We start from the raw sequence: 16,559 nt of genomic DNA on the forward strand, positions 1-16,559 counted from the left end.
CCTCCCTTCCCTCCACACAAACACAAAAAACCAAATCAAAGATACTTAAACACCTATCACTTTATTGCATCAGTTCAGAGTAATCTTTCTCAAACCCATTACTGAGATGTGCTGCAAAATTAACACACCACTTTCTTCATTTGCTTTCCACTTTGACTATTTAACACTTTCAAGCCAAACCCCAGAGCTGTAGTGCAGTTTGAGTTCAGAGGGTGCTCTGAACAGCCCTGGGGGTCTCACCTGGCCATGGCACACGGGACTGAATCTGGAACAATGAACTCTGGTCATGAACCCCACAGCAAAGGCCATCAGAGAAGCCCAAGTGAAACTTGATTGGCCATGTAGAGCTGTAGGACTAAATACAGAGCAAGAGGACTCAAAATAAACTCAGTGAAAAATGTCAAAGCAGCTTGTTGTGGATTTCTTCTTCTTAATTTTTCAATCATGATCAAATTTATGACACTTGAAAAATTTTGGCTTGTCCTACTGTTGGTCTAGAAAGGGACTGAGAGCAAGAAGATGAGAGAATGCCCCAAAATTTTGAACACCTTTTCCCCTTATTGTTGTTTCAGATGAGAAAAGGAAGACAATTGGGTAAAGCAAATATAAAGCCAATGTTTCAAGGATATTTTTTGAACTCCCAAAATGTAAAATAGTTGTTGAAGTCAATAATTAGACTCCTTTTGTGCTCAGAAAAACTGAAGCATAGGCAAAGTTACAAAAGACCTTGTTTCTTTTTACATATAAGTTTCCTCACTCTCCTCTGAGGTTCTTAAACCAGGAAGAATTTCTCTTTTGTTGGCAGTATCTAGTTCTTTGCTGGTTGATCTTTCTGCATTTTTAGTATCTGTCATCTCTTTGCCATCTGGTTTGAAGTGTTTCATAATTAAAACAGAGAGCACTATGTACAAGAGACAGCATCCTGCCCGTAGTCCTGCAATGAGGCCAAGATAGACATTCCTAGGGAAAAAAAGGGACAAAATACATTTATATTACTAAAACTTTTCAATTCTGTATGGAACCAAGTAAGACATGAACAGCATTTTGACAAAACCATCTATTCTCAGCCAGGTATTGCTTCACATTTTCAAATAAGAAATAACAGGCAGAAAGCAAATGACCTCGTGATATTTAGCCCCAGACAAGCTCTAATCAGGTCTTAGACATACAGCAGAAATGTCTGGAGTGTGCTGCCATTCAGCAGACTCTATTTTAGGGCTGAAAAAAGAGGAGCTGCACCAGCTGGGGCTTTTTGCCTATTGTTCCTGTCCTTCCCCAGCTCCTCACTGGCACACTCAGTGCTCCTGGCCACAGTTCTCCAGTCATTTGAGTCCTCTCTCCAAGTGGATTTTGTGAGGTGTCATACAATAGGAAACAAATAAATGAGGGATGAGGGATGAGGGATGAGGGATGAGGGATGAGGAATGAGGGATGAGGGAGAGAATCTGCAGAGCTACACGTACTCCACTGTTTTTCAGCATCCCACAAAGCCAAAGTGTCACAGTGCGCTTATTTTATTATTCAGTGCAGGCTACAACAAAAGAACTAATTCTGGTGACTTAAGGCAGTGTCCTGCAATTTGAGATGTCAGATTGAATGAAAATTATTTGGCTTATTTACCTATTAAGGTCTAGTCAAAGTAAGGAGCTGTGGTGCTGTTAGTACCCTAATCAGTCTATAAATAATTGACATGAGGAAAGTCCACCTTGGTCCTTGCTGCCCAGATTCCCAAACCTTAATGAGGATGCAGCTTACCTGAATTCTTTTGTGTCATACACTCGGCAAGATCCAGATCCCCCACAGCTTTTTGTCCCCCATTTTAAGCAGGTCTTGTCTATCAAGGCACCAAAATAAATAGGGGCTGGGAGTCCTCCTGCAAAGAAATTCTCATTACATGATCTCAGGCATGGAGATCTCATCATTTAATGCCATGTAAAGAAATGAGGAAGTGAATCTCAAGGTTTTCGAATTCTGCCTGCATAAAATGGGACTAAACATCCAGCTCCAGCTTTGATATTCCAAGATTTATGAAACTATTTAAGCGAGTACTTAAAGGGAGATGAAAAGATGGACAATTATAGCTTAATAATATCCAGCAAGGGAAATGTTAGCAATTCCCTTTGATGGTATTTTTATTAGAAGTTTATCTTCTGTTGTTTAAAGAAATAATATAACCAACATTTCTTTTGCAATCCCTGGTGTGGAATTACATGCCATGACATATTAATATTTATGTATAGTCATATATATATTCAGGTATTTCACAACAATTTGCCATGAAAAGGTGATTAGTGCAGTGCAAAGGGATGAAATTAAGCACTTGCTCCAAAGAAACCAGGTAATAAGTATTATTTATTTTTTTATGTGATACAGAAAGAATTTCTTTTAGACAGACAATGATGTTTTAGTATCATCAGTAAGCCGTTTGAGTGAGAGTGTGCAATTTTGTGAAGTAAACTCTTAAAAAAGCAGAAGACTGATTCTCTGCAGTGTTCAGCTAAAACACAGAGACTGGAAAAGAGATCCAAATGACTATTTGGGTTTGTCTGCAAGGCAGAGATTTCAAAGTCAGCAAACAAGGGAAGATGAGGCAAGGTTTGCTTGAGGCAGGGTAGATTGTGTGTTTGAATACTTAAATGACTATTTATTGCAGATGAACTCAAGAAACAAAATAATAGGCAAAATGCATGGGAGCTTTAAGTGAATAATGGTCAGCAAAGGGGAGCATAGGTGTTAAGGATATGCAGACTGATCAAGCTCAGGTAGTTGTATCCACAGTTTTAAAAAATATGAATCTCAAAAGTAAAATGAAATTTCATTCCTTTGCCTAATTTATTTTCTGTGTAGAAAAAAAATCTGTAGAGATTATCATAATTTGTAAATACATACCATGAAATATGTAGCAATTTCCTCCAAGTATTTTGAAATGTATAGTCTGCTTACAGAGAAAATTTTGGGAAATTTCTTTTGTTCTTCTCTGGAGCAAGGGCATTGCACTGGCTAACTTTGGTTTACCTCTTTGGCTTCTTTGACTACCCACTTGAAAACCACAGAGAAATTAAGTCTTACCTAGTACTCTACCACCCAAAGTTTCTATCCCTACAGCAAAGGATTTCAGGTCTGGTGAAACAGATCTGGAAAGGAAACAAAAACAGTGCATTAAGGAACAGAGTAATGAAGCTACAGTCCTGCTGTGTACATCTGCACATGCCCCATTACAGGAGTACTGTGGCTTACTCAGCATAGCCCACTCAGTCCCTGGCTGAAAACATCCACCACAGTTAAAGTTCAGATGTAGAGTCTCCTTCCACAGAAGAACACTCATTGAAATAAACAGAAGCATCTACAGAAACTCATCTTGAACCAAAGGAAAACCGGTTGTAAATACTTTTGGGAGACAACGCACAGGCACATTAAACTGAGCCAACCAAGACGGCTCATGCCCACAATGTAAGCTCCAAGAAGCTGCCTTGCTTTATAAGGGGCTGCACCGTGCAGTGACAACCAGAGGGAATAAGGGTGTGTAGTCCTTGTTAGATCAAACCCACGTCTACCTCTAGCATTTAACACCGAGACAGCAAATGTGAGTTACCTGGCTATAAAAGCCCCTCATTCCTACCAGTGGAAAGCAGCCTGCATCCATCAGGTGAGCTGCAAGAACTGACCAAAAGCAGAGTGGAGTACTGAGCTGGCACAGGGGCAGGAGGGCACCTTGCTGTGCCCAGCCTGCTCCCTGGACTGGAGTTTATACACCAGTATGTTGTCACTTCAGCATCAACATCAAAGGGTTCTCATTATACATATTAGGGTTCTGAAAACCAGCCAGCAAAGTGAGCCTTGTCCATAACCCAGGTGTGCACTACACTTAGAAATACTGCAGGAAATCAGCAGCTTAGCCAAGTTATTTAGTCATGTGCACTGACCACGGGGATCGTGATTCACCCGTGAGCAGGAGGAGAAAGACATTTGCACGTGACAGGCACAGAACATTGTCTTTTCTTCTGAACGTGAAACAGTGGTGCTGCTTTCCAACTGAAGGAATGAAAATTTTAAAGATATTCCTGCTGTAATTCTCTTTCCATCAGCTGACTAAAAAAATGGGAGTATCAGACTTCTCCCAACACAGAAGACATTGTGAGGCTACAAGGCTTAACAAAGGTACCTGTTTTTCTCTGAATAATGTGAACAGCATTAGCTATGGCTTAGTACCGCATCTTATTTCAAGACCTTATTTACCAATCTCTGGTAAAAACATCCCTATAACTGGAAAAGAAACCCAGCATTCAGGATCAGCATAATGCCCCTGCCTTCATCACCAATGTATCTACTCAGTATCAAATTAGAATTAAATTTCTGGGCAGATATTTTGCTCTGCCTCTGAAAGAGCTGGACTTCAGAGTACAAGCAAATCCTCAGGGGCACAATTTGATCCACATGCCATTCGTCATAGCAGGAATGAAATAGTAGATATCATTTTCTGTTTCTCTTTCCCCAAGCTTTATAGTCAAGGTAAGGTAAAGTATTTCACCTAAACATAATCATGTACGTAGGAGTGCCTCCTAAGGCTAAAATAAATGCACACGCAGTCTGTAATGCTAAAAAATAGGGAAAGGCTTTGGTACAGCTTTCTCTTTGGCATTGTCCCAAAACTGCAGATGAATTGCCAGGCCCGAGCCCTTGTCCTTCCACACAGCTGCAATTGTGAAACACCTGAAAGGAGAAGATGAGAAGAAGAATTTATTTATTCAGAATTCAGTGGCACTAAACAACTATTTCAGCAGCTGGATTTTTCACTCCCCACACCAGCCAGGCTGTTGTTCATGCTGAAAAAACTTCTGTAATCATCTCTGCAGACTGATGGCCAGGTTCATTGATATGCTCCAGCATCTCTGAGCTGCTCCAGAGACACAAAGCAACTGGAATTCTAGTTTCAGCCATGCCATTGCTAGAACAGAAGGTGCTCTGTGTGTGTTTAAAATGGGTCAAAGCTAACAAAATCAGATGTGAACTGCTATTCAGCCATTTTGCTCAGGCATCCCATGAAGATGAGTAACAACAAAAATAGAGGTGTGGACCCAAATATGCTCTCATGCATATCTATCATTGTATGCCTAAGGACCATTTGGTGCTGGATTGAGAGTGGGCTTTGAAGTTAGCAGGAGACATGGGTTTGAAGGCAAATTTTCCTGAAGTGAAGCTTGATGGCATGTAAAAATACAAGCCTGATAATGCTGCTTGTCTTTTTTTTGGTATTGTTACATGAAGACAATTCTGCTCCTGCCAGAAGATAGAACCATTTGCACACCCCTCTGCAAACATAGTGTTTCTAATGGTCTTGCTCAGGTAGGATTATTTGAAGTCCTGGAAATGGCTTTTCTGTTGATAAAAATGTCTTCCCTATATCTAGTCTAAAGCTACCCTCTTTTAAATTAAAATCATTGTTCCTTGTCCTATTGCACAGTCATCTACCCCCCTGGATATTTACCATGTTCCTTCCCGTGCCAGATGATGATTTGCATCCCGCAAAGCAGGCTGTCGTGTATGTGATCCCATTATCCCCACAGACAGGGTCCCACTGATCCACCTTGCAGCCGCACTCAGCATTGCAACTGGCCATGTAGATGTGCTTGCTGGAGGAAAGGTGCTTCGTTCTGGAGAACAGAAAGAAATTAAGGAATTATTTAGTGGAATTATATAGTTAATAAAAATATATATATTAGGGGTAGCCAGGAAAAACATGGAGAAAATAAAGCAATCAAAATGGACAGATACCTGCTACCACCCAAGGCACTGGGAAGTTGTCATATGGACACTAAGTTGATTTCAGCTAAAACTAAGTTCTCTTGGGATTTTTCATCAAGCATTAACATTTTTATGGATTGTTACTGAAAAGGCATGGAACTGAAAAAGCTGGGTGGGAATATCTGGCATTGCTTTTGCATTCGAAATCTCACCCCAAGAAAAAGAAAAAGAAAATCATACCTAGAATTTATCACAGAGACATGGCCTAAGAAAAGACCAGGAGCAGGATATTACACCATATCCAGGTCATAGAGGTAGGGATGTAAAACTACATAAAACCAAAACAGCAAGATGTATTTGGCATTTTTTTCCCTGGATCCAGGTCACTGTATCAGGGCACTCTGAGCGCATACTAGCAGTTCTCAGTTTCCAGAAACTGTTAGGAGGCCACCAGCTACAAACCATCCTTGCTGTGAAGTCAATCACAATGTAAGGTAAAAGTGCTCAAAATCTTCCTTTTCTTCCTCCTTCTTCCTTCCCTCAACCAAAAGCACACATTAAGTGGGCTGCACTTCCCCTAAGCCTCTTAGAAAGGAAGATAAGTGAGGGATTTAGCCCTCATTAGGTTGTTGCTTTTCTTCAAAACATAAATTGTTAAATAGGTAAAACATGAAATGAGTCGCTAAACCAGAAACAACCCTAGTATGTGCTAAATTCTCCAGACTCAGTTCTCCTGGAGAAACTGTAATTCAGTATAAGCTCTCTTGTTGTTTATGCTTATTTTTAATTCACTCTGCAGTCTCAGATGTTGCACTCCAGATAACCAGTTATCTCCACTGCACAAACCTCTGACACATTTTTATGTCAAAAACTAAGCTCAAAGTTGAACTGGACATCAGGTTTGCCAAGATAACTTAGATATTTCCCCGAGCACAGGCTTAGTTCAAAAAACACAGTGCTGAGTTCCTGTCTGAACTGAAAATGTAGCAAGTCCTGCTGGATTCAGTTAAATCCTTTAAAATCCCTTGAAATTTGGACCAGACTGAGCTAAATTTAAACAGTAGGCAATTGTGGCAGGCTGCTAGAGTCTGGAAAATGTTCTCAAGGAAGCGTGACCCATGGTCCTGGTAAGGGAGGGGGAACCTCTCTTTGCAGCACACGATCCATGACCACTTTCCACCTCCCAGATGAGAAGTGGGTCAGAAGCAACTCCAGGTACCACAGGGGGCTGGCAATCCCCCATGTGGGTTCATAACTACTGATCTAGTGATGGTCCCTTCTGGAGGCAGTGCCTATGAGAAAGCCATTTTCAACACTTCTTTTGCATCCCACTCCCTACATGACAGAAGAAGGCTGGCTTTTAATTAAAGCTTTGAAATAGAATATAGAAATTTAGTTTGCCTGTAATAAATGTCATCTTTTTTAGCAATTTGCCAGAATATATAGCTATACTGTCAGTAACAGAGAATTTAGGAAAAAGAAATAGAGAATTTAGAAAAAATAAATGTCCAGTTTAAACAAAATTCGAAAAATAAAATAGGTATATTTTCCCATGCCCAGCATTAGGTATGATTTCAGACTGACAAGTCTGTTTCAAAACCTAGGATTTTCTTCTGTGCATCACTCCCAAAAAAGCAGCTGTGACAAATGACACAATCACCCCAAACCTGAGGGGATACAAACCCAGAGTAGGGTGCTGTCAGACCAGCCACCTGGAGCACCTCACAGTTGCACGTGAAGTACAGGAGGTTTAGCAGATATGCCACTATAAAGGTGATGCATGCAAACTTGGCCATTTCAGTTATGTGAAGCTTGAATTTCTTGATCAGGAAGCCTCCTAGAAACATCCCTAGGATTGTGATAGGTAAAAGTATCACACCTGCAATTAGAAGGTAAGAAAAATGTTAGCTGCTGTCACTTGCATTAACCCTTTTAGAATGAATATCTGGTTCTAGTATTTTCAAAATATCAGATACCTATTTTTCGGCTGATTCTTTGAGGTTCTGAGATTTGTATTACTTTCTAGTAATTTCACTTCCACATTTTCTTTTTCAAATCATATTATGACTAACAAGCTCAATTCCTCAATATTTGCTGCATCTTTACTATATTGTTGTTTGTATGTGTGTATATATATATATATATGTATGTATATATACAGGTGCCTGTTAGAAACTGGAGTAAATGGCAGTGTCTTAGCTCATAGGCACTTCACATTAAATAAAACATACAACTTTATGAAAGCTACAAAAAAGTCTCTAAAATGGAATATAAAAGGAAGCTGCATCTGGCTCTTCACTGGATTCCATTTTGATCTGAGAGTGAATAATGACATGATTTGCATTTAGATTTAATCTGTTCAGTATTCCACAAACACCAGCCCTTACATTTACTTGCTGAACAGAGAGGTTTTACAAGGTGTTACTGGGAGGGGTTTGCCTTTCTCTGCTTTTTCGGTAGGTTGGTTTTCTTGGTCATTTCTGTAAAATTTTCTCTGCATTCAGAAAAAAAAGATTGAAAAAAGAAAGTTCTTCCCACATTTGTACCTGACCAAGGCATTGTGTCTTCAGATTAAAGTAATGCAATACCAGTTCTGCAATGACCTCACGTAGCCTGGTTTTCCTGCCAGATTATGAGACCATATTAATTACTGTATGATTAATAAAATTTCAGCATTCTTTTTTTGTAGAACACTACGAAAAACTTATTTTTGAAAGAACTGGTAAATAGAAAAAGAGCTTTGAAATTAATGAAGTGACTCAAAATATTACATTTTGGTTCCTTATTGCTTATAAAATTTGCATTTGTAATCAAAACGAAATAACATTTATACCAATATGTTATTCTGAAAAGAAAAAAATTACACATTTCATTGAATATTTAATTATTTTTCTAGCAGTTTTTACTTAGTTGCAGCTCATGCGTGGTTTTTACTCGCAAAAAGACACATAACCCAAATCTCACTATGAAAAAGCTTCCACCCAGTTTTAATAATCCTCTATCTCACTGAATTAGGAGCACCAGGAAAATTAACACTAAAATTAACATCCATTTTCAAAATACAGTAAGAAAATTAAGAAACCACTACATGCTTTCTTTTTAACCAAAAAAAAGTTCACACAAGCTCTTTCTGAAAAGGAAGGCAAAATAACAAATAAAAGCTTCCTTTTTGGCACTGGAATTTGAAAAGAAATCAAGTACCTACCAATTAGAAAGATGGCTTTTGCCACTGATACATTAAATTGCTGCTCCATAAACTTTGTCTCATAGGTTATCATCCCAACAAGGGAATTGTACTGCAGAATAGTGAGGAAGATGAACACCACGAAAATTGAATTTCCAAACAGCTTCCTGAGTGCTGGCAAGAAATCTGCAATGGAGAGGTATATGCTGTACACCCTGCTAAACACAGAGAAGAGTTGTTTTGGCATCCTTTAGATAGTAAAATTAACTTTGATGTAATGACTGGCTGCGTTGCAGGTTATAATTCTGTGCCTATCAAAACACATGCTTGCTCAAGTGAAAGTTTTCCTCATTGCCAACACGTGCCTTACAGGAGAAGCAAGGCCAAATGGCAACAGTGGGTGCTGAGATGGGGATCAGGGATCCCAGATTATCTTGTTAGGGCGCAGGCCTCCTCCCCGGGTCTGCTCAGGCTTGCAACACACCTTCTCAATGTGTGTACAGAGCATTTAGACCCACTACCAAGTATAAAATCTGCTTCCTAAAGCAGAAGCCTTCACCAACCACACAAGAACCCCATATAAGGGTGATATTTAGGGAACAGAAGCACCTGCCCCAGAAAAAGGCTGGAATCATTTCTGGGACCCTTGATTAGAATACCGAAGTCCATTAAAATAAAGTGAACGTAAACACCTGCATTTAGACTGTAGTCTGGCTCTTGGCACAGCTGCCTAAAATGTGGGAGTTCAAAACACATCTGCTGTAGAGGTGCACATCCATACAAACAAAACCCTGGGTCTAGTAATAAAAATATAACAGTAAAAGCAATGGCTGGTTGGATCTGGTATTGCCTGCATGAAATTAATTCAGCATCCCTGCGCTCATACACAAATCCAGTGAAGTCCCTCCAACATCTGATGTAGTCATAATGAGCTCCATGTTTCCTTCCCAAACATTTGCCTCAGTGAAACAGTAGCCTGCCAGCTATGGATTGGCCATTAATGAGGGATGGGATGTTTTCCCCACTCTCTTCATAGTCGTAGGATCATAGCTGTAATACATCATCTCACAACTATGAACTGAGGATCTCTGGAGCTCAGAGGAACAGCACGAGTTTCTTCCAGCTGTCTGACATCAGGAGAGGACTGAAACTCGCCCTTAGCATGTAATTATAATAGCACAAATTAAAGTAGTTTTTGTCCATCATTTGCACTGCAGAAACATGCATTTCTCTGAAGGTTGTGTGAGTTCATGCTCAGCTCAGAATGAATCCATGAGACAGAATTCATATGCAAACATCTGGGCAATAATTTTCACCTTTTACTGCCTCTGAGAACTTTAACTGTGGCTGAGCTGGGGGGTCTATTTTACAGTGATCTCCTTGAACAGACAAGTGACTAATCTTCAAGTTTTCATTCTCTTCTTCCTTTGGTAAGGAATAGGGCAAAAACCAGAAAGGCAATGAAGCAATGAAGTTGACTGCTCCACAGATAAGCAATCCAAGCCACCAGGCACCAACCCAACGGGTATCCTTAGGATTTATGCTAATGGCATCTATAAAATACAGAAAGACAGGAAAATAGGTTAAATATTAAGCAGAACAATTACTATAGATTACTATAAATTACTGCATATCCTCATATATATTATTTTAAAAACAGAACAGAGGTGATCTATGTTCCATATGAAGAACTAAAATGCAGCTTGTTTCAAATCATAGAATCATAGAATAGTTTCTAAGGTTGGAAGGGACCTTTAAGATCATCTCACTCCAACCCCCTGCCAGGGGCAGGGACACCTTCCACTAGACCAGGTTGCTCAGAGCCCCATCCAACCTGGCCTTGAACACTTCCAGGGATGGGGCAGCCACTGCTTCCCTGGGTAAGTTGTGAATGACCCGTCCCTGGAAGTGACTCAGTCCTATGCAGTCAAAAATAGAGGTGTCCATTTAGGCCCATGGTGGCATTTCCTTGCCCCAATCTTCCAATACTCTCTGGGGAATGAATGACAGCAAAAGGACCCTTTACCACCAAAAAAAAAAAAACCCTTCCCTTTCTCAGTTTCTCAGAGTCTTCCTTCTCCATCCCCAAACTCTACAGTTTTTCCCCAAATTTCCTCAAATTTTCCCTGGGATTAGAGACTTTTAAGTGATTTGAACAATGACATGAGTTTTGAGATGAATCTTTGCTGCATGCTTTTCATGAGAACACACTTTTTGCTAAGTGTTGAAAGTGTCCATGAGCCTATCACTGCATGGGGATGGGCCTTTCATTCAATCATTTGTACTCAGCTGCACAGCAAGGGTGTAACAAGTGTGTGTGCAAGCATAAAAGAGGTGCAGTGGGGGTAGGGGTCTTTTTGAAGTGCTATTCCAACCACACTGCAACACAAGATTTTAAAATGTCCATTTTTGAGCAGCTCTTGAGCAGGAAAAATTCTCTAGAGAGCCCCTGGTTTTGGGGCAGTGAGCTGGGAAGGTGCTTCTTGGCATGGAGGTTCCTACACCCAGACACCTTCTCACTTCAGGTGCCACCCCATGGTCCCTTACCAGTGTTCACGATGCCAATGTCAACCCAGAGACTGGCACAGAAAGAGCCAAGCAGGAAGCCCAGGGTCGGCCCAAACATGCCTGAGGATCTCACCAGGCCTGGAAGAGAAAGGAGACTGAGCAAAACACTGCATGGACAAGGCAAGCCTTCCTCTCTGAGGGCAAGGACATGAGAGAGGAGGGAGGAGACAGGAGAGGGGCACAGGCTGTCATGGAATGTCTCAAAGGAGGCTCCTGAGCAGCGAGAATATAAGGTGTAAGCTGCCCTAACCATAGCTGTGGTGTAGATCAGAAGAAGGTGGGATGCCCCTAGGAGCAAATAAATAAGCTGTGAAGGCTACCAGAAACCTGGGAAGCTACACTGCATTTTGCTGACTGGATGTGTAAATACAGCAGAATTTGATTTTGGTGACCACTACTGGCAATCAACATAAAATAAAACAAAATATCTTCAAAATAATTCAAGCATAGCTTCTCACATTCCCTTGCCACTTGTGTTGTTCTGTTGAAGTTTAGTTGTGAGGAGGTAGCAGCATCAAAATACAGCTCAGTAATTCGGATTTGTGAACTCTAGCACAGAACTGATACCTTGAAGTTGCAGAAGGCTTCATTCTATTAGAAAAGAAGGAATTCTTTACCAAATGCCTTTTAGTTCTTGCCCACATCCAGAACTATGCTTTGTAAATCCTATTGTGTTCTACTGCAGAGATTTTCCTCCTGAGAAAGAGTTGCTTTTGCAAATTCTCTTCTGAATATAGTGATTGCTCAGCTTACCACCCAGAACTTCTGTAATAAATCATTACATCTTAATAAGTATGCTACATTTTCTGTGCCTTCCTATTGCAACTCTGGTATTATTGCGGTCACCACAACTCTACCAAAATGATTTTAATTCATTCTATTACGAAAATGCTGTCTCTGCCTCAAAATAACTTGTGTTCTTACTCAACAAAATACCAAAGGACAAAAGAAAAAGGAGTGACAGGAAGCTGAGACTTTTTTTTCAGGGTCAAATAACAAGACTAATGCTCAGAATTCATCAGCAAGACTTGACTGACTTTTTTTATTATAGGAAAATATTTTTTTGTATGTTTGTATTTTACAAAAACATTGATTATAAATTGATTTAGCCAGATGATAAAAAATAAGATATAGAAAAGAAATAAAGTTAGACAAGAAAAGAAATTTCTGCTCTATGGAAAAGACTGTTTCAATATTCACATTTTTTGCCAAGTGGTTCAGTCCACCAAAATGGAATAAGTGAATGAAAATTGCTATTCTGAATGTAAAAGTGAATATTTTAATACATTGTAAATTAAATACTTTATTTCTTTTATACAACCCAGTTTTCATTTTGGCTGACTTCATGCTATTCTCCATGTTTACTTTATATTTTTAATCTCACTTGCCCAGTAGTCCCAACCTGTCTCAATCTCTCCCAGATTAGATTCTGACAAGAAAAAAAATCAACTAAACTTTTTAAAATACCTTTAATCTGAAGCTCAGAGGTGATTACAAATATTTTGGATAACTGCTGAGTGGAGCACTTGTTCTTGACAGCTACCTCCCCAATACTTCCATTTTCTTCAACCTGAAGATTTTCTCATTCCCAAATTAAGACATTTGTTATGGCCTTTCCCTGTAGTATTACATACTGAGCTCCTGCTGAAACTGTGTCCGACTATCTTTCTAGCCAGCTCAATTTCACCAAATTTACTTCAGGTCACAGTTCTTGAGCTCCCTCAGCCACACAAACACCCCATGCTATTAAATCAGTTTGCCAACAAATTAATTAGCTTGGGTGTAAGTCTCTCTGTCTTGGGCAATAGGTTATGTGCTGTCAAAACAAGAACAAAATCCCAAGTAGAAAGGATTTGTTACAACACCCTGGGCAAGGTATTGTTTTTCTTCCAGTAAATAGTGACTTTAAAAAGCTTTCAACTGGAAGTGTGCTGCATGTAAAATTCAAAAAGTCGGGTAAGAGCTCCTGAAACATGTTTATGTTACTGTAATTAATTGTGACTGCATTACAGATCCTCACATTAAGGATCATTCCCTTTTCTGTGAAATAGTAATTAGGAGGAATTTGGTCCTCTGAAGCTGTGGTACTGAAGATGATATGCCAGAAAAGACAGATATGACTTTGCACTTTGGGGAAATGAGCATTTGATTATTCTTCTCTTCATCACAGAAGCTACTCAGGGAAAGCAAAAAGACCATCCTGGAATGATCCCTAGAAAATAAATATGAGACGTCCTTTGCACTGTTTGGGGTTTTTTTTGCCTCTGTACAACTCAAAATTATCCAGATAGATTTTTTTGGTGAGTGTTTGCTTGACTATAGAAATGTTAAAGAACAGAATGTTTAGCATAAAAATCATTTGTACATTACCTATGTAAAATGCTGAGTTTTCTTCTTTAGAAAAATCATCGATATATGAAACTCCCAGTGGCATAATTGGTGCTTCCCCAATTCCACGTAAAAGGTTCCCCACCAACACAAAGAGCCACAGATAGGAATTTGTTGTTTTTTCACATCCTGCAGGCCATAAACATTTGTATTTCTGTGAACATAATTCTGACAATACTTTTCAGGAACAGTAAAATAACATAAAATATGTGTTTTAACAATCATGATAGGGTAGGTTTGTATATATCATGGTTTCTAGCCAGGGTTTTACTGCTTTCCAGTAAAAAAGGGTGTACAGTGGGGACGAGCAGAAGAAGGGAATTTAGCATCAGAGCTTTATCTTACCAACATTTATCATTGTGCTGGGTGTTTCTGTAGCATCTGTGACTGGAAGGCCCTCAGATGACACTGGGGAGCAAGCTGACACACTCGTGGAGGAGTTGTCCACACTAACAGTTATCCTTTCATAATTGTAACTGGAAAACAACTGTGTGAAATACAACTGACACACGAAGGACTTTGCTTTGCAGGAAGTGTGTCTGAGCCTTGTGTTCACATATGTTCATTCCCGTTTCATACAAAGTGGAGGGGAGGCCCATTTCCAGTGCTTTGCTTAAAAAAAATAGGTATCTTCATACAATTTTCAAGTGTTCTGATGATTCTAACCCCAATATTTTCCTGAGCTAAAGAGTGACAAAGCTGCTTCCAGAGATCATTCTTTAGACAGCAGAAGAGAGGCAAAGTTCATCCACATCTGTCTACACAAAACAGAGCTGATGTTTTCCCATAATGGCACCTCTTTCTTACCTTTGTGGCAGATGCAAGGATGCCAAATGATTGGAAAGGTATGATCTGCTTCTGAAAATTATGTGTTATAGCTTAAATGTGAAAATTTAGATATTTAATTCTCCCCAAGTTTAGGTAAAAGTCTTCAGCATTTTAAAGAGCTTATCATGAGTAACCACCATGGAGAAAGAAACCTTTTCCATCAAGATCTAATTGCATTTCACTTAAGTATAAAAAAGGGAACACAGTTTAAAAAATATACATATCTATGTATATATATTCATCCCAGGTGAAAAATTTAACCCACTTTATCCTTAATTATGTATAAATTCTGTAGAAACCTGAGGTTTCTCTCTTGCTTACCTGTAGCAAGAGGTAAGCTTTCAGAGAGGAAATCAGAAAGTCAATACTAAAAAATCCACCCATTTTCTGGTTGGAATAGCTGGAAGAAACTCCTACTGGCAAACTTTTAACCCAGATGTGTGCTTTAAAAAACACTTCATATGATCAAGTTCAATTAGTGCATAATGTGAAAACTCTCCATATTTACCGTCCCGTTAGGAACTGAGGCATCACTGACAAAAAGGCTCCTACAGACATGATGAGACACCCAACAGCAATTATTTTTGGCCGATGAACTCTTGGTCCAAGGTAACTCACCAACACCATCACCATTAAGTTACCTGCATCAACAGGAGAGAGAACCAGTACAAAGAATAGATTTATGTTGGGGGTGAAAATGTACTAAGAAGCACTTATCCACTTTCAAAGAAATATACCTATCTCAAAGCTGCCATCAATAATGCCGAAAATCGATGATGAGATTTCAAATCTCCTTTCAATTTGACTGGACATGCTCTTCATGTAGCTTCCAGAAAATCCTTTGGCAAAAAAGGAAAAAGCTAGAGCTCCAAGAAATATCTGAAGAGAGAAAATAATTGAGTTTGCAAAGTAACAATTTTTGCTTTATGGCTGGATGCCAGAGCAACCCACTCAAGAAGCACAAAAATCATATGTTTTGCTTTCTAATTCTCTGTGAGAAGAATCTTCCCATCGTTATCATTAAAACAGATCTTACTTTCTTTTTCAGGGAGGCATCCAAAAACTCTGCTACTGCAAGGAAAAGGAAAATTTACATTGATGGTATGCATCTTCTAACTTTCTAGTACATATTGGTTTAGCTGTTTCCTTCCTTAAGAAAAACTTGTAGCATAACATTGTTCATTTCTGGTACTTATTATCACAGTATATCTTATTATTTCTCCTTCTCCTGTTCTTAAAAACACGAATAAAAATATGTATCTGCAACTACCACTGTGACTATAGCACACCTCTAAATGAATTTTTTGTAAAATATGACCTCATTTTTTAACTTCTGAGCACATTTATTGACTTCTGTGTGCTTGGAATCACAACCATAGAATCAGAATCATTTGGGTTGGAAGGGACCTTAAAGATCATCTTGTTCCAACTCCCCCACCATGGGCAGGGACATCTTCCACTATCCCAGATTGTTCGGAGCCCCATCCAGCCTGGCCTTGGACACTTCCAGGGATCCAGGGACATCCATCACTTCTCTGGGCAGCCTGTGCCAGAGCCTCACCACCCTCACAGGAAAGAATGTCTTCTTAATATCCAATCTAAACCTACTCTCTGTCAGTTTGAAGACATTTCCCCCTGTCTTGTCACTCCAGGCCCTTGGAAATAGTTTCTCTCAGTCTTTCTTGTTGGCTCCTTCAGGTGCTGGAAGGCTGCATTTAGGTGACCCCAAAGCCTTCCCTTCTCCAGGCTGAACAATCCCATTTCTTTCAGCCTTTCCTCATAGCAGAGCTGCTCCATCCCCCTGACCATATTGGTGGCCTCATCTGGACTCACTGCAGCAGCTCCATGT

The 16,559-nt window shown here is 39.6% G+C and overlaps 1 protein-coding gene across 1 annotated transcript in view; it reads right to left on the reverse strand.

Annotated features, from left to right (window-relative positions):
• Nucleotides 1–737: 737 nt before the first annotated feature.
• The window catches only part of LOC309572699 (uncharacterized protein), a gene marked incomplete at both ends in the record, with an annotated part of 45,222 nt that continues 29,400 nt past the window's right edge, over nt 738–16,559 (reverse strand). The window contains 13 exons of the mRNA XM_082281136.1: nt 738–960; nt 1,756–1,873; nt 3,070–3,134; nt 4,529–4,710; nt 5,486–5,651; nt 7,426–7,621; nt 8,948–9,112; nt 10,243–10,479; nt 11,474–11,572; nt 13,865–14,011; nt 14,228–14,358; nt 15,219–15,351; nt 15,448–15,589. Coding sequence (XP_082137262.1) covers nt 738–960; nt 1,756–1,873; nt 3,070–3,134; nt 4,529–4,710; nt 5,486–5,651; nt 7,426–7,621; nt 8,948–9,112; nt 10,243–10,479; nt 11,474–11,572; nt 13,865–14,011; nt 14,228–14,358; nt 15,219–15,351; nt 15,448–15,589 — 2,004 coding nt within the window. The remainder of the gene's footprint in view (nt 961–1,755; nt 1,874–3,069; nt 3,135–4,528; nt 4,711–5,485; nt 5,652–7,425; nt 7,622–8,947; nt 9,113–10,242; nt 10,480–11,473; nt 11,573–13,864; nt 14,012–14,227; nt 14,359–15,218; nt 15,352–15,447; nt 15,590–16,559) is intronic.

This window comes from Coloeus monedula (assembly GCF_965178545.1).
Source record: "Coloeus monedula genome assembly, chromosome: 4".
Taxonomy (NCBI): Eukaryota; Metazoa; Chordata; class Aves; order Passeriformes; family Corvidae; genus Coloeus; species Coloeus monedula.